This window comes from Chiloscyllium plagiosum, unplaced genomic scaffold (assembly GCF_037043375.1).
Source record: "Chiloscyllium plagiosum isolate Xiang-an unplaced genomic scaffold, Cpla_swu_hap1 HiC_scaffold_3, whole genome shotgun sequence".
NCBI lineage: Eukaryota > Metazoa > Chordata > Chondrichthyes > Orectolobiformes > Hemiscylliidae > Chiloscyllium > Chiloscyllium plagiosum.
Window position 1 is genome coordinate 78130748 of NW_028270141.1, and position 21580 is coordinate 78152327.

Below are 21580 nucleotides of genomic sequence, written 5' to 3' on the forward strand. Positions count from 1 at the left end.
GCCAATATCCATTTGCCTTCTTCACATGCTTACTTTCAGCAATGTGTACAAGAATACCCAGGTCTCAGTGCACCTCCCCTTTTCCAACCTATCACCTTTCAGATCACTTTCCTGTTTTTGCTACCCAAGTAGATAACCCTATGTTTACACCCATTATATTTCACTTATCAGCCATTTATCCACTTACTGAACTTCTCCAAATCACAGCTGAAGCATTTCTGCATTCTCCTCACAGCTTATCTCCCACCCCTTTGTGTCATGTAAAAGTCTAGGAATATTACATTTATACAGCACCACCAAGCCAATTGATTAATGACAAAACTAATAAATTGAGGAAAACAAATTTCTGTTTAACAACCTATTGTGAGTTTCAGAGATTTGCTCGAGGGTAGGATACTGAACCACTCAAATTGGGTAGTTCAGTTGCTCATCTTTAAATTCTTGTCTTTAAACTTTTAGTTTTCCTTTCCAATATACTTGTTTGTTTTATTTTCCATTGTCTTTTGTATTTTCCTCAATCTCTCAACTCAGATTATTTTCATTTTATATGTTTTGAAATAAATAGCTTCCTGAAGGAAGTAAATTCTCTGCACATTCATCTTATTAATGTATCGAAAAGCATTGAGGAAGTTCAGAACATACAGTTTGCAATTTTAAAATTAATTAGAAATGTGAGTTGTCCAAAGTGTGAAACACTAAAGGTTTTTGAATAGCTATTCATGTATTTTAGTGTTTAAAAAATATTACGCGTAAATGAAATCTGTACAGGTTTCCATTAGGCATACAATTCTGATTTGATGCAATCGTGATTCATTGTCAAACAAACAAAAGAAAATGCAAAGTATGGTTGTACTGTTTTATTCTTGTGGTCTCCTCACTACAAAATAAAATGTTTCCATGCTAGAAAGTTGAAAATTAGAATAAATCCTGTCAGGATTTACAAACAAGAACAGCTGAACTACCCAATTCAAGTGGTTTACTATTCTACTCTCAAGTAAATATCTGAATCTCATGAACAATACTCAAACAGAAATTTGTTTTCTACAAATTGTTTGGTTTTGTCTCTGATCATTTGGTTTGGTGGTGCTGTGTTAGAAAGAAATTTTTATTATTTGGAGTTAGGTGGTATGGAGGCATATGTCCAACTCAGATGAAAATTTCTCCTAGCTGCTGTGAAATAATGTGGTCTTGCCATTGCATCTCCCTAGATGAAGGATTGTATTAAAGCAAATGGTTTATATTGTGGAGATTCATAGTGAGGGTGGGTGAGGAGCAATACAGTGGTTCTACATTTTAGAATAATTTTGCAAATGGAAGGTCACATACAAGCCATAATTTCAGACAAACATACCTTCAGGATTTCGTTATACTGGGGATTCAGTGAAGCTTTCTTTACAGATGACTTGCGTTTGCTCGGTCTTGTGCGGTCAGGAAGCAGGTAAGTCTTCACATATCTATTTGAAGAGAAAAATATTCTTCATAAGTGCAGGTCTCTAAATGGGATGCATATGTATCTCATTTATCAGTGTATAATCTATTTTGAATTTTCAGACAGGGATCCTTGATCGTAATGTACAGTTATTGTATTACTAATGCAGAAACATGGGTCATCAAAGTTTGTGAGAAGATTTGTAGCTCGGGTGCTCGTTGTTGTGGTTCTGTTCACCGAGCTGGGAATTTGTGTTGCAGACGTTTTGTCCCCTGTCGAGGTGACATCCTCAGTACTTGGGAGCCTCCTGTGAAGCGCTTCTGTGATGTTTCCTCCGGCATTTATAGTGGTTTGTCTCTGCCGCTTCCGGATGTCAGTTCCAGCTGTCCGCTGCAGTGGCCGGTATATTGGGTCCAGGTCAATGTGTTTGTTGATAGAATCTGTGGATGAGTGCCATGCCTCTAGGAATTCCCTGGCTATTCTCTGTTTGGCTTGTCCCAATCGAACTCATGTTGCTTGTCATCCGCGTGTGTGGCGACTGAGGATAGCTGGTCGAGTCATTTTGTGGCTAGTTGGTGTTCATGGATACGGATCGTTAGCTGTCTTCCTGTTTGTCCTATGTAGTGTTTTGTGCAGTCCTTGCATGGGATTTTGTACACTACATTGGTTTTGCTCATGCTGGGTATCGGGTCCTTCGTTCTGGTGAGTTGTTGTCTGAGAGTGGCTGTTGGTTTGTGTGCTGTTATGAGTCCTAGTGGTCAAAGTAGTCCACACACGCGGATGACAAGCAACATGAATTCGACTGGGACAACACTCCTATTATAGGACAAGCCAAACAGAGAACAGCCAGGGAATTCCTAGAGGCATGGCACTCATCCACAGATTCTATCAACAAACACATCGACCTGGACCCAATATACCTACCACTGCAGCGGACAGCTGGAACTGACAACCGGAAGCAGCAGAGACAAATCACTATAAATGCCGAAGGAAACATCACAGAAGCGCTTCACAGGAGGCTCCCAAGCACTGAGGATGTCACCTAGACAGGGGACGAAACGTCTGCAACACAAATTCCCAGCTCAGCGAATAGGACCACAACATGGAACATGTTCTGAGGAATCTGAATTCATATCCCACCATGGCAGAGAGTGGAATTTGAATTCAATAAAATAGCTGGAATCAAAAGTTTAATAATAACAATGAAGCCATTGCTAAATCTCATCTGGTTCACTAATGTCCCTCAGGGAAAGAATAGCTGCATTCTTGCCTGGTCAGGCCTACATGTCACTTCAGAGCCTTAGCAATATGGTGACTCTCAGCCATCCACTGAAATGGCAAGCTAAGCTAACTAAGCAAGCCATTCAATTTTATCTCAATAAGAATATGAAATTCTAAGAAACATTTGGTATTAACAACCAGAAACAACACAGCCCGATACACCCTGAAAATTAATCTCAGGGCTAGTGTCATAATTGGGAGAGCTGTCTTGTGGACTGGACAAGCAACAGGCTGACATTGTCATACTCACTGAATGATGCACTACACACAATGTCCCAGACACCATTTGCAGCATCCCTAAGAATGGTCTGTCCTACCAGCAGGATAGACCTAGCAGAAGTAGCAGCACAGTGGTGTACAGCTGGAAGGAAGTTGCCCTAGGAATTTTCAACATTGGCTTCAGACCCCATAAAGTCTCATGGAATCAGGTCAAACATGGGCACAGAAACCTCCTGCTGATTGCCACTTACCACCCCACACCCTCAAGTTGATTAATCATGTTGAACACAATTTTGACAAGCATGGGGGTGTCAAGGGCACCAGTGTCCATCATCAAGAGTGGCTTGGCAGAAGTAGTACTGACTAAGCTGGTTGAGTTTAGAAGGATGCAGCTGCTAGACTGAGACATAATGTCAGAAGTGAGAATGGACAATGTACAATGAGGATTGCACAATGTTCAGCTCCATTCGCAACTCCTCAGATATTGAAGCAGTCTATGTCCAAATGCAGCAGGATAAGGACAATATCTAATGTGGATCTTGCTTTTTGTGCATCTTCTTTGCAGCTGTAACTTTGTAGTCCTTGCTCTGTTCAATTACCCTGATCTTTGTATGGTATGATCTGCCCATACAAACAGCAGGCTGACATTGTCACACACACTGAACCCTGCACTCCACACAATGTCCCAGACACCACTATGAGCATCCTTGGGAATGTCTACCAGCAGACTTAACAAAGGTGCACACAAAACAAAACTTTTCACTGTACCTAAGTACACGTGACAATCATAAATCAATCAAATCAAAAAAATTTGGCCTGACAAGTGACAAGTAACATTCATGGCGTACATGCCCAGCAATAACCATCTCAAACAAAGAAAATGTAGCCACAGTCCCTGGAAATTCAATGTTGTTACCATTGCTGAGTCACCCACTATCCACAACATTGGTGTCACCATTAACCAGAAACTGAACTGGACTAGCCATATAAACATTATGGCTACAAGAGCATGTCAGAGACCAGATGCCCTGCACTGAATAACTTACCTTCTGACTGCATAAAGTCAGTCTACTATCTACAAGTCACAACTGTACTCCCATCTGCCTGGATGAGTGCAGCTCCAACAACAACAAAGAAGCTTGACACTGTCCAGGACAAAGCAGCCCATTTGATTGGCATCACATCAACAAACATCCCCTCCCACCACCACCAATGCTCAGTAGCAGAACCCTTTACCATCTTCAAGATGTACCAAGGCTCCTGAGACAGTACCTTCCAAACCCACAGCTACGACCATCTAGAAGGACAGGGAACAGATACCATGGTAACACTACCACCTGTAAGCTCCCTTGCAGGCCACTTACTATCCTGACTTTTCCTTCATTGCTGCTGGGTCAAAATCCTGCAGTTCCCTCCCTAACAGCATTGTGGGTCTACCTACAGGACATGGGCTGCAATGGTTTAGGGAGGTAGCTTGCCACCACCTTCTCAAAGGCAACTAAAGATGAACAATAAATGCTTACCAGGCAACAACATCCAGATCCCATGAATGAATAAAAAGCAAAAAGAGAACAAGCAAGCTGGGAATAACCTGATGAAATGGAAATTAACATCACAAAGTATCATTAGCTCTATCTGAACAGTATGTATGGAATCTTACAGGGATTTGAACAATGTGGCAATGATGAGATGTGTAACAGAACTAGGCACCAAATGCAGTGAGGCCTATCTGAATGTGGGGAGCAACTTGCACCATCTTTTCTATTATTCACATGTAGCATGGTGAAACTCATGCTAGGCATTAGCAAGTTGCAAATTGATGGTGATTATTGCTTGTCAAATGCTTTGTTAACAGTCAAATTTATCTCATTCATATTCAGCCTCCCATCTTACCAGATTTTCCAAACAAGATCGACCTCAGGAAAACTCAACAAGGAGTTCAGAACGAGCACCTGGAAGTTTCACCTTATTGCTCAGTTCGAATGGACCTCCGTATTGGAACTGGTCACCAACATCTCAGGGCATTCTGCATGCACACTGGCCACACTCACTCCATGTCCACGGGCATTGGCAATCAAAATGTGCCAGCCTCTAAAGTACCCTCACGGCATATCTCCAATGTGCCCTTCAGGCTGCACTGGTATCTATCATTTTAATGCTGCAGTAAGAGCACTTGCACTCAGGGACACACATTCAGCTCACAGAGGGGACATCGTTGCCTTTCTGGGCTCTTCACTTACTCTCAGAGCACTGATTTGGAGATGCCGGTGTTGGACTAGGGTGTACACAAAGTTAAAAATCACACAACACCAGGTTATAGTCCAACAGGTTTAATTGGAAGCACAAGCTTTCGGGGCACCGCTTCTTCATTGCAACCACCTGATGAAGGAGCGGCACTCCGAAAGCTGTTGCTTCCAATTAAACCTCTCAGAGCACTAACGCACTCTTAGCATACAGGGTTGCTCTCAGCATCCTTGACTTCCCTTTATACACTTTACTGCTATCTTGCTCCGCCATTTAGCATGGACAAAACCTGGGAAACTTACTAGTGTTGTCAACAGGCCTCACTCACGCAAGTAAGGGGGATAGCCTTTGCTCAGGAGGTCCTGCCACAGTAATTCAAAAGCAACTTCTGATAATAACCCTGGTTTTACTTAGAGATGGTGAGAGGCAAGATTCTCAAAAGATGTGAGAAGCCAAAATAGCAAGCAACACACCACTCATGTTGACACTTTCTGATATATTGTGGCATGTTTTCCTCATGGAATGAGAGTGAGACAGCTATTATAAGAGATGAAAGTTGGTGGAACAGCTATGACAATTGATGTAGATTGGGAGGCGTGCAGAACGAGTGAGTAGGCAACACAGAGAACATGCAGGGTTAATGCTGTCACAGTTAGGAGTGAGTAGGGAAGATGTTACATGCAACAGTGAGAGTGATGGAGCATGAATCTTGATGGAGGTGGGTACAGTATCAGAGATGGATTGAATGTGACATATTGGAGAGAATATGAGGGAACGTTCTAGCAAAATGGTGGAGGACATTGACCTTATTCCTATAGTGCTGTGAATTCCTTCATATAATTGAGCTTGCTCTAGCCCACATTGCAACTACAAACCAGATTGGCATGGACTTCACTGCTGGTCATGGTGGAAGAGAAAGACCCGTTTCAGCAGACCCTCCAGGTTCTTGTCCACAAAGCAGCAAGCCAATGCCTCACTGTCTGCCAGGTCCAGGGCAAATATCAGGGACTGTGCAGGGTAATTTCGGACTGACAGTGCTTGTCCAGGTGCACAAAGGATGCCAGTGAATTCCAGGATATCTGCTGTGTGGCAAATTGTTCCAGGAATGGCATTAGGTCAAGTGGAAGAAAATCAGGCATTTGTGTTACCTTAGGGTCTGGGCAGTTAATTAATGAGGCAAGTTTGATGAGGTACTTAGAGAGATCTCATTTGGCCCTAGCAGCAACAAACCCTCCAAAAAATAAAACAGAACTCAGACTTAGCCAATAAATGGAAACTATAGCCTGATATGACTGTATGGATGTTCCTCTCATACAAACCAATGAAGCATTATATAACATAATGATTGGCCTCTGATAGAATTCTCCTTAGACTTATAAAATCAATTTATGCTTTCTCACATATAATAGAGTAATTGCTATTTTTCTGTAAATCTGATTGAAGCGTCGATGTGTATTGAGATTATAGCTAATCATTGTAAGCTCCATTCTAAAATTAAAAAAAACCTTAAAAAGCATCACCTTTTAAATTACAACATTTTATGTCAGTATATTTTCTATCTCATTATATTTCAATTTTCCTCCCACCTTCTTATCACTACTTATCAAGGAGCTGTTGAATGCCCATTTACTAACAGTTCTTGTGAAATATTGTGCAGCTTGTTGTTTCATGTGCAGCAAAGATTTGTCTCTTATCATATAATTTGGATTATGTCTAGTGATAACCAAGAAAGCATGTTGTATACAGTTTGATCTCTCTAATAACTTTTGTTTTTTTACTTTTGTTGAGAAAATTATCTTTCCTTTGCTGGTCTCTCCAAAGCTTATACAATACTTCAGCCAGAAAAAGATCAGGCCATTTGCTAAAGCAAATATGTAATCAAATATTAAAAGTTGTATGAAAATCATCGAGGATATTTCTGGTCCAAGTATACCTGTCCTCATGTGGTAGATGCACATGACCTCTATTCCCTGCATTTCTGTGACAGCAAAGATGACAGCTGGAACCCACCAGGTAGGGAAATCATAGGCTCAAACCTGGACTCACCATACCGCCCCATACTTTGAACTTTGCAACAATCTCAAAGCTCATCTTTACAGAAAAGTAGTGTTATTATCAATAGTTAAAGCAATTTTAAGAGTTGTTAATGTGTTTACATTCTCAGTGGTATGACCAGTTTATTTTCTAAAAGTCAGAAGTCACACAACACCAGGTTATAGTCCAACAAGTTTATTTGAAATCACAAGTTTTTGGAGCAAAGCTCCTTCGTCACTTCATCTGACAAAGGAGCAGCGCTCAAAAAATTGTGATTCCCAATAACCCTGTTGGATTATAACCTGGTGTCATGTGACTTGTCACTTTGTCCAACCCCAGTCTAACACTGGCACCTCCACATCACAGTTTCGTTTTTAAGAAAAAATACCCCTTGCAAAGTTTTTTTTTTCCACTCGACATGTGTGATATCTATGTCAAGGAAATATACCAAGCAGTTTCAAAAGTTCAGACATTTTCTTTATTTAAATGTAACGCATATAAATAATTGAAGGTGGGATGCTTTGTCAAATATAATATAGAATCAAAAAGTGTGGCGCTGGAAAAGCACAGTTGGTCAGGCAGTATCCGAGGAGAAGGAGAGTTGACATTTCAAGCGTAAGTCCTTCATCAGGATATTTTTGGGGGGGAGGCAAGGGGGCTGAGAGATAAATGGGAGAGAGGTGGGACTGGGGGTAAGGTAGCTAGGAATGCAATAGGTAAATAATGGGTGATGGTGATATGTCGGAGCAGAGGGTGGAGCAGATAAATGGGGAGGAAGGTGGACAGGTAGGACAGGTCAAGAGGGTGCTGCTGAGTTGGAAGGTTGGATCTGGGATGAGGTTGGGGGAGGGAAGATGAGGAAACTGGTGAAATTGACATTGATCATCTCCCCTCCCCTGACCTTATTCCAGATCCAACCCTCCAACTCAGCATCATCCTCTTGACCGGTCGTACCTGTCCATCCTCCTTCCCACCTATCCGCTCCACCCCATGCTCTGACCTATCACTATCACCCCCACCTTCATCCAACTATCGCATTCCCAGCTACCTTGCCCCCCAGCCCCACCCCCTCCCATTTATCTCTCAGCCCACTTGTCCCTAACCCCCCCCCAATTTATGACAAAGGGCTTATGATCGAAACATAGACTCCCCTGCTCCTCGGATGCTGCCTGACCTGCTGTACTTTTCCAGCACCACACATTTTGACTCTAATCTCCAGCATCTGCAATCCTCACTTTCTCCTAGTTAAATAAATGTTTTTTTAATGGCATGAGCTACAGATACGGTACAGATTAAATAAATTCTCATTAGGACTACTACATAAAGATTTCAAGCAGCATCAGTAAGTAAATCCATTCAGGGATTATTACAGATGAGTCAGTTCCCAATAATACATAACTTGTCATTCATCCTGCTCAACTAGCTCAGTTTTAGATTTTGGTCAGGTTCAAAAGAAAAGTGGCTGAAAACAAATGTCCAATGCCTGCTGTGAATACATGCAATTAGTATGCACTAGAAAAAGCTATGTAAATTGATAGAAGCCCAGTTCTTATTTTAAAATTGCACCAATTGATATCTATTGACTGTTTTGGGTAAAATAGCTGAGATAAGAATCAGTCTGAACTGCAAATAATTACTAAAAGGAACAAATTCCAACATCGTATCATAAGCATTTAATAAATAAAATCAAACACTTAGCTGAACTACATATACAAAACAATTTCTCAGTTTCTCCCCTGTCAAACCCCTTCAGAAAATTGCATGTTTTGATGAGATTACTTCAAATTCTTTTAAGCTTCAGACAGAATAGGCACAATTTACTCAGGCCCATAAATCGGGGCAAACAGTGCAATAATAATCACAGATTGGTTACAACATGGGAGGAGAAACTTGGCCCATTGAGTCTGCACAGCTCTCCAAAGAGCATGATGGTGTAATGGCATTCACCTGACTTTTCTCATACCCCTTCACATTATTTCTATTCAAATAATCACACAATTTCCTCCTGAATATCTCAATTAACTCTGTCACATTTCCAGGCACTTTTCAGAATCTGAACCAATTGGTGTATGATGTAGCTTTTCTCTTACATCATTTTTGCTACAGTTGCAAATCTGTGCCCTCTCAGAATTGATCATTTTATGAGCAGCAACAGTTTCTTGCTATCTACCTTATTCAGCCCTCTCATGATTTGGAAAACATTAGATTCTATTCTGAATGAAGCAGCAGTGCACAAAGAGACAGGCCAGAGGTGCTGTTCGTATCCAAGAAGGCACAAAGTCAGTGACCAATAAGAGAGCAAGCTAACAGCTCAAACCCTATTTGATTGCATGAGGTGGGTCACTTCCCTGAATGCGGAGTGTCCTAACAGTAGTAAGATCAATGAGCTCCAAAAAGCAGTATTAAATTCCTGATCTAGTTTCAGTGAACCCAAGGTGTGCCACGATGATGGGGTAAGGCTGGTGCTTGACTGATTCCAACATCTGTTTGAAAATGTTTGATTCCAACATCTGTGGAGGGGCTGCCAGGCAGTAGAATAATAGAGTCATAGAGATATAGCATGGAAACAGACCATTCAGTCCAACTTGTCCATGCTGACCAGATATGTAAATCTAGTCCCCCCTGCCAGCACTTAGCCCATATCCCTCCAAACCCTTCCTATTCAAATACCCATCCAGATGCCTTTTAAATGTTATAATTATACTAGCCTCCACCACTTCCTGTGCCAGCTCATTCCAGAACGTATCACCCTCTGCGTGAAAATGTTGCCCCTTGGATTCCTTTTATGTCTTTCCGCTGTCACCTTAAACCTATGCCCTTTAGTTTTGGACTCCCCCACCCGAGGGAAAAGACCTTGCCTACTTATCCTATTCATGCACCTCATGACGTTATAAACCACTATAAGGTCACCCCTCTGATACTCCAGGGAAAACAGCTCCAGCCTACTCAGTGTCTCTCTATACCTCTAATCCTCCAACCCTGGCAACTTCCTTGTAAATCTTTTCTTAACCCTTTCAAGTTTCACAACATCCTTCCTATAGGAGGGAGACCAAAATTGCACGCAATATTCCAAAAATGGCCTAACTAATGTCCTGTACAGCTGCAACATGATCTCCCAATTCCTATACCCAATGCTCTGACCATTAAAGGAAAGCGCACCAAATGCTTTCTTCACTATCCTATCTACCTGTGACTCTACTTTCAAGGAGCTATGAACCTGCACTCCAAGGTCTCTTTGTTCAGCAAAACACTCCAGGATCTTATCATTTAGTGTACAAGTCCAGATCTGATTTGCCTTTCCAAAATGCAGCACCTCACATTTATCTCAATTAAACTCCATCTGCCGCTGCTCGGGCCATTGGCCCATCTGATCAAAATCCCGTTGTAATCGGAGGTAACCTTCTTTGCTATCAACTTCACCTCCAATTTTAGTGTCATCTGCAAACTTACTAACCAAATCTCCTACGTTTACATCCAAATCATTTATATAAATGACAAAAAGAAGTTGACCCAGAACCGATCCTGTGGCACACCACTGCTCACAGGCCTCCAGTCTGAAAAACAACCCTCCACCACCACTGTCTGTCTTCTATCTTTGAGCCAGTTCTGTACCTAAATGGCAAGTTCTTCCTGTATTCCATGTGATCTAATTTTTCTAACCAGTTTCCCATGAGGAACCTTGTCAAATGCCTTACTGATATCCACATAGACCACATCCACCTCTCTGCCTTCATCAATTCTCTTTGTTGCTTCTTCAAAAAACTCAATTTAGTTAGTGAGATACAGTTCCCCATGCACAAAGCCATGTTGACTATCTTTAATCGGTCCTTGCCTTTCCAAATACGTGCAAATCCTATTCTTCAGGATTCCCTCAAAACAACTTGCCCACCCCCGATTTCAGGCTCATGGGTCTATAGTTCCGTAGCTTTTCCTTACCACCCTTCTAAAATAGTTACACAACATTTGCAAATGTCCAGTTTTCCGGCACCTAACCTGTGGTTATCTCTGCTGTACAGTTATCTCAGCAAGGGGCCCGTCAATCTCTTCCCAAGCTTCCCATAGAGTTCTAGGGTACACCTGATCAGGGTCCAGGGATTTACCTACCTTCATGCATATTAAGAAGGCCCAACACCTCCTCCTCTGTAAAATGGATATTTTTCAAGATGTCACTATTTATTTCTCCACACTTTGCCTCTTCCATGTCGTTTTCCACAGTAAACACTGATGCAAAATACTTATTTAGTATCACCCCCATTTCCTGCGGTTCCACACGTCGGCTGCCTTGCTAATCTTTGAGAGGCCCTATTCTCTCCCTAGTTACCCTTTTTGCCCTTAATGTATTTGTAGAATCCCTTTGGATTCTCCTTGACCTTATTTGCCAAAGTTATTTCATGACCTCTTTTTGCCCTCCTGATTTCCCTCTTAAGTATACTCCTACTGTCTTTATACTCTTCTAGGGAATCATTCGATCTCTGCTCTCTATACCTGACATGTGCTTCCTTCTTTTTCTTGACCAAAACCTCAATTTCTCTGTCATCCAGTATTCCCTATACCTACCAGCCTTGACCTTCACCCTAACAGGAACATACTGTCTCTGAATTCTCATTATCCAATTTTTTAATGCTTCACATATTGTCAGCTATCCCAGTACCTGTGAACATCTGCCCCCCCCCCCCCCCCCCATCCATCAATATGGCTCATATTGGATTTAAAACACTAAGTCTGTCTTTTCACAGTTGCTGCCAACCTGCTGATTTTCTTCAACGTTTTCTCTTTTAATTCAGATCTGCAGCGTTCGCAATGTTTGGCTTTTATAGGAACAAAGACTATGTAATTTAAATAAACTTGGAGTCATTCAGGAATTAGACTTAACCTGACACCACAATTGTTTTTTTCCCCCACTAGTATCTTCAACAGTGGAAAAATGTATATATATCTTTGAGATCTCAATGTATGTTTGCCTCCCATAGAGCTGTTTCCTTTGCTGATAGATAGGTTACCTTCTTGATCCCATCATACATATCACCAACATGCAATAAATGACTTCTGGATATCCTGACAACATTGTAATCACTAGTTAAAAGCAAATTACTGCGGATACTGGAATCTGAAACCAAAAGAGAAAATGCTGGAAAATCTCAGCAGGTCTGTCAGCATCTTAAGGAGAGAAAAGAACTGATGTTTCGAGTCTAACTTACCCTTTGTCAAAGCTGGCAAAGAGTCAGTTAGACTCGAAATGTCAGCTCTTTTCTCTCCTTACAGATGCTGCCAGACTTGCTGAGATTTTCCAGCATTTTCTCTTTTGTAACCAGTAGTGTTTTGTGTAGGACCTAGAGCTTGACCTTGCTTTGAGCAGCACATTGTACATTCAGAGTCTTTTTGCTTGGATCTCTTTCATACTTAATGAGAGTGGATTGCTTGGTTTCAATGATATGTTCACTACAATGATGTTAGTATCATTAACCAGTCAGTATTTTTCTGCTCTTGCTTCCCATATGTTGAGACTGCTGATATTAATTGCCTTACGTTCTTTACACTTATTATCCCCTTGTTACCAAGTATTTCTAGTATATAATTTATGTCCTGTACAGTGAAGACAGAGATAAAACATTTTTCCAACATCTCTGCCACTCGTCATTCTCCATTATACTATTATGTGTTTCAGCTTCTCAGTGACCATTGTATATTGTTTTCTCTTTTTCATATACTTCTAACTTTTCCTGTCTAATTTATTATCACTCTATTTTTCCCCTTTCATCAACTTTGGTTGCCACCATTTACTCATTTGCAAATCATTCCCAATTCACAGACATGTCCCTTTTCTTTGTAATATCGTATGCTCTGTTTAGTGTGATGATACTATGGCTCCAAAAGATGTATTTTGTACTTTTTTTTTAAATTAGGAGAGGTTGAGACAGTGGTGCCATGTGGGATGTTCCAAGCCAATAAAGTTATCAACTTGTGAGGCTTTGCTTTTTTTAAAGTTGGAACAGCAGAAGCAGCGTGAATGCTTGGAATTAGGCTCCCACAGAACCAGGGTTTTAGTTTCGCTTTCAATAGTTGTTGGGTTTTGAAGTTGCCGTACATCTCTCTCTTCAATAGCAAAACATTTGAGTTCTCTCCCTCTGTCAGAAGTTTCTCGTGATGTTCTATCTTCCTGGACTGGAGAAACATTGCATGTGAAATTATCTATTTCATTGTTTTTGTCTTCCCCAAGGATGAGGTTATGGGATGTTACCATATTGGAACAGTTCTGTTTAGTGTTTAAATAATCTATTATTCTGTTAAGTTTTCCATTAGAGGTAAAGCTTGACCAATTCTTTTCTCTTTTGTTTGTATTTTAACTGCAGAATAAGAATAAAGTATGTTTTGCTTAAAGTTGAGTCATGTCTGGATTTATATCTGGAACACAGCACCTAATCACTTCCCTTTAAATAAGAAAAGGTTAGAATCTAGACTATCTCCTTGATATATTTGAAGGGGGTTTGGTCTGGCCCATAACACTAGTCCAACATTACTTATGGTGTTTTGTTTGGTCATGGAATGCATTTTTGTTAAACATGTTCTTTTTTTCCCATGTTTACCATTGTCTATTTATGCCACACCTTCTCGTGTATTTACCCAATCAACTTTAGTCACCTCCCACCTTACAACGGCATAATTAGCTTTCTTCATTCTTTGTTTCTTGTTTGGGTTTGGAGTATGCAATTTTCAATGCTAAATGGAATTTAATTCCACAACGATCACTTTTTAACTTAGAGGGCGTTTTACTACAAAATTTCGAACTAAACTGGTCTCACTATCCAGTATTATGTGTAAGGTAATTTTATCCCTTTAGAAAGTTAATCTGGGAAGATGGAGAACAAGAAAATGGCAGAACAGTGAACATATATACTACATCAGTCATTACTGTGGAAGATACTCCGAACATCCCATTAATACTATAGAATAGAGAGGAGGAATTAAGTAGCATCGCCATCACTGGAGAAGTAATATTAGATAGACTAATCATGCTAAAGGCAAATAAGACTCTTGGCCCAAATGGCTGGCATCCTAGGATCCTAAAAGAAGCAGCTACCATGATAAGTACATTGGTTGTAATTATCTAAAAGTTCTTGGACTCTGGAGAAATACCAAAGGATTCACAAACTACAATGCGACATCCCTTTTCAAAGAAAAAGAGAGCGGCAGAAACTATTGGCCAATTATCCTCACATCTATTGTTGGAAAAATGTTGGAATCAATTATTTAGGAAGCAACATCAGCACATTTGGAAAATCATAATATAATCAACACAGCTATCATGGTTTGATTAAAATGAAAATTTTGCCCGACTAATTTATTGTCATCTTTCAAGCAAATATCCTAAGCCCAACCATCTTCAGCTGCTGCATCAATGACCTTCCCTCCATCATAAGGTCATCACATCAAAAGTGAGGATGTTCACTGATGATTGCACAATGTTCAGCACCATTCTTGACTCCTCAGATACTGAAGAAGTCCACGTTCACATCAACAAGACCTGGACAATGTCCAGACTTGGGCTAACAAGTGGCAAGTGACATTCGCATCTTTCAAATGCCAGGCTATGACAATCACCAATAAGAGACAATCTAACCACCACCTCTTGACATTAAATGGTGTTACCATCACCAGATCTGCCACTATCAACATCCTGGGGGGTCACCATTGACCAACTGGAAACTCAACTAGACTTATCACATAAACACAGCAGCTACGAGAGCAGGTCAGAAGCTAGGAAGATCTGCAGTGAGTAACTCACCTCCTGACTCCTCAAAGCCTGTCCATCACAGGCAAGGAACTCACCATTCTGACTTGGACATATATCATCTCTAATGGTATCATAGATCAACCCAAAGTAGGTCGACTGCAGCAGTTCATGAAGGCAGCTCACAACCACCTTCTGAAGGGCAACTACAGATGGACAATAAATACTGGTCAGCCAGTGACCCCCACATCCCATGAAATTAATTTTTTAAAAATCTCAGAGTGGACAGAGGGGAACCGATAGATGTGTTGTATTTCCAGGTGTTCAAAAGGTACACCACAAAATATTAAATCATAAAATAAGAGCTCATGGTGTTGGAGGTAGTATACTGGCATATGGAACTTGTCAATGTGCAGGAAACAGCAAGTGTAGGGATAGGGATTTTTTTCAGGTTGGTGACCTGTAACCAGTGGGGTTCCGCAGGGAGCCATGTTTACAAAATATTTTGATTAGATTCCCTACAATGTGGAAGCAGGCCCTTTGGCCCAACAAGTCCACACTGACCCTCCATATATTGAACTGGAGCAGCCTGCTCCCCTAGGTCCCTCCGTTCTACAACAGTACTCAAGGCCTACTCTTGTTGTACCAAAATGCAATACCTTGCATTTATCCAGATTGAACTCCATCTGCCATTTTTCAGCCCATTTACCTATTTGATCAAAATCTTTTTGTAATTTTAGAAACCTTCTTCACCAGGGAGAAAGTGAGGATTGCAGGTGCTGGAGATCAGAGCTGAAAATGTGTTGCTGGAAAAGCGCAGCAGGTCAGGCAGCATCCAAGGATGCTGCTTGACCTGCTGCGCTTTTCCAAACCTTCTTCGCCGCCCACTATGCCAGCAACTTTGGTGTCATCTGCAAACTTACTAACCATGCCTTCTATATTCTCAAATCATTTACATAAATGACAAACAAAAGAGGACCCAGAACTAATCCCCGTGGAACACTGCTGCTCACAGGCCTCTCGCCCGAAAAGCAAACTTCCGTCATTACTCTATGTTTCTTGCCGTTAAGCCAATTACATATCCAATTAGCAAGCTCACCCTGAATCTCATGTGATCTTATTTACTAATTAGTCTATCATGCAGAACCTTGTCAAAGGATTTAGCAAAATCCAAATAAACAATGTCTACTGCTCTGCCATCATCAATCTGTTAGGTGACTTCCTCAAAAAACTCAAAAAAGTTTGTGAGAATATGATTTTCCTCGCACAAAACCATGCTGACTCTCCCTACCACTGGATGTAAGTTTGTTCGTGTCACCATACTAGGTAACACCATCAGTAAGCCTCCGGTGAAGGGCTAGTGTTATGTTCCACTTTCTATTTGTATGTTTAGATTTCCTTCGGGTGGTGCTGCCATTTCCTGTTCTTTTTCTCAGAGGGTGGTAGGTGGGGTCCAAGTCAATGTGTTTGTTGATAGAGTTCCGGTTGGAATGTCGTGTTTCTAGGAATTCTTGTGCCTGCCTCTGTTTGGCATGCTTGAGGATGGATGGGTTATCCCAGCCAAAGTGGTGTCCTTCCTCATCCATGTGTAAGGATACTTGTGATACACCAGGCCAAGGGGCCAGATAGCTCACTCCTTTTCTATTTCACATGGTCTTAAAATCTTATTGTTAGTTGGCCTCCACAACTAATTATTTCAGGAAATTGTCATGAAGTCATTCTACTCTTCTTCCAAACTACTTTTGCCAATTTTGATTGTTTAGTCTATATGAAGATTAAAGTTCCCTACAATTACCATATTGCCCTTGTTGAAATCTTCATTTTTAAAAAAAATTCAATTTAATGCTCAATCTAATGGTGTGACTTCTCTAAGGAGAGCTTATTAGCTACTCCCACCATATTTAGCTTATTCTCTAACCATACTGATTCTAGTTCCTGACTTTCTGAGCCAAGATCCTTTCTCATTACTATGTAATGTCACCCTTTGTTATCAGGATGACTCCACTTTTTCGATAGTGTCTCTTTAAAATGTTACATAACCTAGAATATTTGTTTGACAATCTTGATCATCTTGTAACACTGATGAGACATAGCCACTTTGACAAAATGTCACACTTCTATTTAAGAATTCTTCTGAATCTCTAAGAAGTTCTTTTAATCTAAGATCATCCCAATAAATTACCATAGGATATTTTGTACCAAAATTGTAAATTGATATTGGATATTATTTTCTTTGAAGAGTATGTATTCAGTCACTCAGCAGCATACATACGGAATTTTGAAAATTTCTTATATTCCAAAAAGCTGATCAGGCAAGTACATAAAACTAGCAATCACAACCAGAGAACCTTCAATCTGCTGAATGAACAGAAATAACATGCTGCTTCGCTGATGGGGCTGAAATAATCAAGACATGGCTTTTATCATCTGCCTTCCAAAATATGGCTGTTTCTAATAAAACATGTCAACTGTATGTACATTAATTGTATCTCCAATCATGAAAGCTAAATCTAAACATTTTAGTTGTTTTTTTACTTTATTCATTATAAAGGAGTATCATCTGTGGTTTAATCCAATTTTTAATTAACTGATTAAATTGCTTGCCATAAATTAATTTTTTAAAAATAAATCAAGACAAGAGTTCACTTACGGATCTGAGGTGTACTTTCTCATATTGGCTACTGCCAATCCTCGACACTGCACCACATGGACCTGGAATTCTTTTTTAGCTTCTTCATAGTGCAATTTGAATTGTACCGCTCCCTGAATTGGAACTTCTCCAAAATCTCCAGCATCACTGTACAGACTCAGTAAACTTCCACTCAGCTAGAACAATATGTAGTTAAAAAGTATAGAATTCAAAATGATATTTTATACATGCTTCCCCAGAATTACAAAACAATAATACAATCATTGTAGGTTACAAAGAATATATTACAAAGGATCATAAAGTTCTGAAATAATTAAATACTTATTTGTAAATCTGTGTGGCAATAAAAGCAGAATGGACAGCAGCTTAAATTATTCTTCTCTGGAGGTTTGCCTCTAACTTCAAAAAAGATGACAAAAACACAAAGCAGATTTTGCAAACTGAGTCAAATATTCTTGTTATTTCTTCTCAGGTTGTTAGTTACACTGACAAGGTCACATTTATTGAACTTACATATCTGCTCTTAAAATTTGGTAGCTACCCTGCTCTCTGAAACTGCTGAAAATCTGATCTAGAACTTTGAACCAGATATAACGATGGTGATGATACATTTCCAAGTAAAATGGTGCATGACCTGGTGAGTCACTTGATGACGATGGTATTCCTTTAACATTTCAGTCATTGTTCAATCTGGGTAACATTTCTAAGAGGTGCATGGAAAGAATGTACAAAGGAGTAATGGAGCAAACCGCTCTATCATGAATGTTCTTAAGCATTGTATCATTATCTAACTAGACGAGACTCTGATCTGATAGCTATTGTGTTGATATAGCTGCTCCAGTTCAATATATGGTAAATAAGTTTCCTATAAGGCCATGCTAATATCTCATTGCCAGTTGTCTTGCAACTGATCACTAAACAATTTTACAAGATGTTACAATGTAACTTAGTGTGACATAGAGACCAGAATAGATAGTACTGAAACGTAAACAAGTGAACTGTTTGGAGTTTGAAACAATCAACAGTTTCCTTGTTCATGTGTTCCTGATATGAAAAAGTAAATGATAAATGTATATAGCCAACTTAGTTCAGTGGTTGTGTCTTTACTTCTAATTTAGATGAAGAAATTTAAGTACATAACATGGATTGATATATCAATGCAGCATTGAGGGCATGGTGTGCTGTTGTCAAAACTCTTTTTCAGAGAAGATGTTAAAATGAGACATTATTGTTCTGCTCAAATAAACATAAAATAACTCTTATTACTATTTAACAAAGAGCATAGGAGACATCTTGACAAATATTAGATTCTTCGCCAAAACTGTTAAAGCAAAGTACACTGTTATAAACCTCATTGCTCTTTGTGGAGCTTTGTATTGTTTGACTATTACAATATTTACACTTCTAAAGTACTTTATTGATTTTGAAACACTTTAAATATTGTAAAGAACTGATAATAGATGTTCTTTCTATTTAGATGCACAACTGTGGGATTTAATCTTCAAAGAACATCTGTTTACTGATGCAATATGATAGCCAATACAATACCTTCCAATTCTGCCCATTGTGTCAATGAACATCTATTTTATGTTGTGACATTTTAGTTATTGTATGGCTGGCAAAATCTAAAGGTTACAAGGAGTAAAATTAAAATGAATATTTATTAAGCACATGGAATAAAGTACCAGCCTGTTACAAATGTACCAAAATTATCATGGCTTGTTCTTTAGACATTTTTGTGTGTTTTGCTTTCTCTCTTCCCAGTCACACTGCGCTGTTCACTTTAAGAAGCTGTTCATCCATGTCATTTTCCAGTTGAGGCAAAAGGTTTGCAAATGCAACTAGACATATTGACAATTCTTGCTTGGCCTGTGGAGTGTTTGCAGCATTTTCTAGGTCTCCATTTTGCACTGATGCCTTTGTGCTACCACCTACTGTTTGTAACCAATGAATGGCAGCAACAACATCTTGTCTTTCAATCCCTTACCTTTAACATTGGCCCATCAACCAATAGAAGAGTATTTCTGACTCCCAATACTATTTGACACAATTCTCTCAAATTGACTGTTAATTAGCCATTTTTTAAAAAAATATATATATTCCTTGGTTACACAGCGTCTTATTTCATTGAAATGTTTCAAGGTACTTCACACAATAACTTACTCACACTGTTATTGTGAAGACAAAATAATTAAATGCGACATTTTATTTCAGGAAATTAGCAATAATGATGCTGAGGCAGCAGAGGGTTATATTTTCTGTTGCTGCTATATTTGCTCTTCTGACATCTATGATTTTGTTTCAGCAGGAGTACTTTTGCATTTTGAGTCAAAAAGCTGGGAGGTTCAAGACTAACCCCATGAATTGACCACTAGGCTGAGGCTTTGATATATTTTTTGAAATGCCTGTGATGCAAATGTTGCTGAAAAGACCAGCATTTATTGTCCAACCCTAACTGTCCTTGAGATTATAAAAATGCAGCCTTCTCGAACAACTTTAGTCCTTGTAATGCAGTTATTCCTACAGTGCGAAGAGCCAGTCATTCCTTGTGCAACCGTAGCAGCATTTATTTTTTTCTATGTCTTCTTGACTGGATATGAATGATCCCAGAATACTACTGGTAAAATGGAGTATTTTCTGAGTAATTTGGTTACCATTTGCACCCAGCTATCATCGCCACAAAGGGATTAATTGGCTATCCATGTCATTTACACCTTGGTCCAGATAGAGCTTACCTTTTACATGAGGTAGATTAATTATTGACACAAGCAGAGGGATATGGGTATGATCTAATTGCCATTCCAAAGACATGGCTGCAGTTTGACCAAGGAAGGAAACTGAATGTTAAAGAATATCTGACATTTAGGAAGAAGAGGCAAAAATGAAAAGGCACTTCTGTAATGAAATAATAGGGGATGGAATCAGTATATTAGTGAGGAAGGGTCTTAGACCAAAAGAACAAGGTGTAGATTCTGTTTGAATGGAAGACAGAAACAACATGGTGCTGCAAACATCTGGAGGCATTGTTTATAGGCCACCCAATAATAATGGCAATGTGGAGCATGGTAAGACATGGTAAATTAGAAGTGTGATAAACAAAAATGATGGACTTCTGGACAAAACCTTCAATTTCCACACAGATTGGGAATATCTACCCAACATCAATGTTGTGAAGGATGAATTCCTGAACAGTAAATTTTGCCAGCCCTGTTGATAACTTTGATAGCATTTTTAACAGTTCCTCTTGAATATCCTAACATATCTTTTTGATAGTTGTTTTTGGTGACCTCTTGATAGGTCCAATAAGCTTGACAATTCAAAGAGTCATAGAGTTCTACAGCACAGAAATAGACCCTTTGGTCCAACTCATCCATTTGCCAGTATTTGGCCAATATTCCTCTAAATCCTTACTATTCATGTACTTGTCCAGATGCCTTAAAATACATGAAGGTAGTTAAATCCCTGAGACCTGATCAGGTGGATCCAGAACTTTGTGGGAAGCTAGGGAAGTGATTGCATCAGTCTCTATCACTTCCTCTGGCAGCTCCTTCCATACACGCACCCTCTGCATGAAAAGGTTGCCCCTTAGGACTCTTTTAAATCTTTCTCCTCTCGCCATAAACCTATGCCCTCTGGTTTTGGACTTAACTACCCTGAGAAAAAGACTTTGCTATTCATCTTATCCTTGATACTTATGACTTTATAATCCTCTATAAGGTTACCCCTCAGCCTCCAACATTCCAGGAAAAACAGCCCCAGCCTATTCAGCCTGTCCCATTGGCTCAAACCCTCCAACCCTGGCACCATCCTTGTAAATCCTTTTTGAACCCTTTCAAGTTTAACAACATATTTCTATAGCAGCGAGGCCAAAATTGAATGCAGTATTCCAAAAGTGGCCTAACCAATGTCCTGTACAACCACAACATGACCTCCCAACTCCTGTATGAATGTGCAGACAAATGAAGGCAATGAACGAAGTGCCATCTTCACTCCC

The 21580-nt window shown here is 39.8% G+C and overlaps 1 protein-coding gene across 1 annotated transcript in view; it reads right to left on the reverse strand.

Moving 5' to 3' along the window:
- The window catches only part of LOC122545235 (synaptotagmin-like protein 2), a 206429-nt gene that overhangs the window by 27520 nt on the left and 157329 nt on the right, over positions 1-21580 (reverse strand). The window contains exons 9-10 of the mRNA XM_087980991.1: positions 17587-17762; positions 1352-1454 (exon numbers count right to left, since the gene is read on the reverse strand). Coding sequence (XP_087837117.1) covers positions 1352-1454; positions 17587-17762 — 279 coding nt within the window. The remainder of the gene's footprint in view (positions 1-1351; positions 1455-17586; positions 17763-21580) is intronic.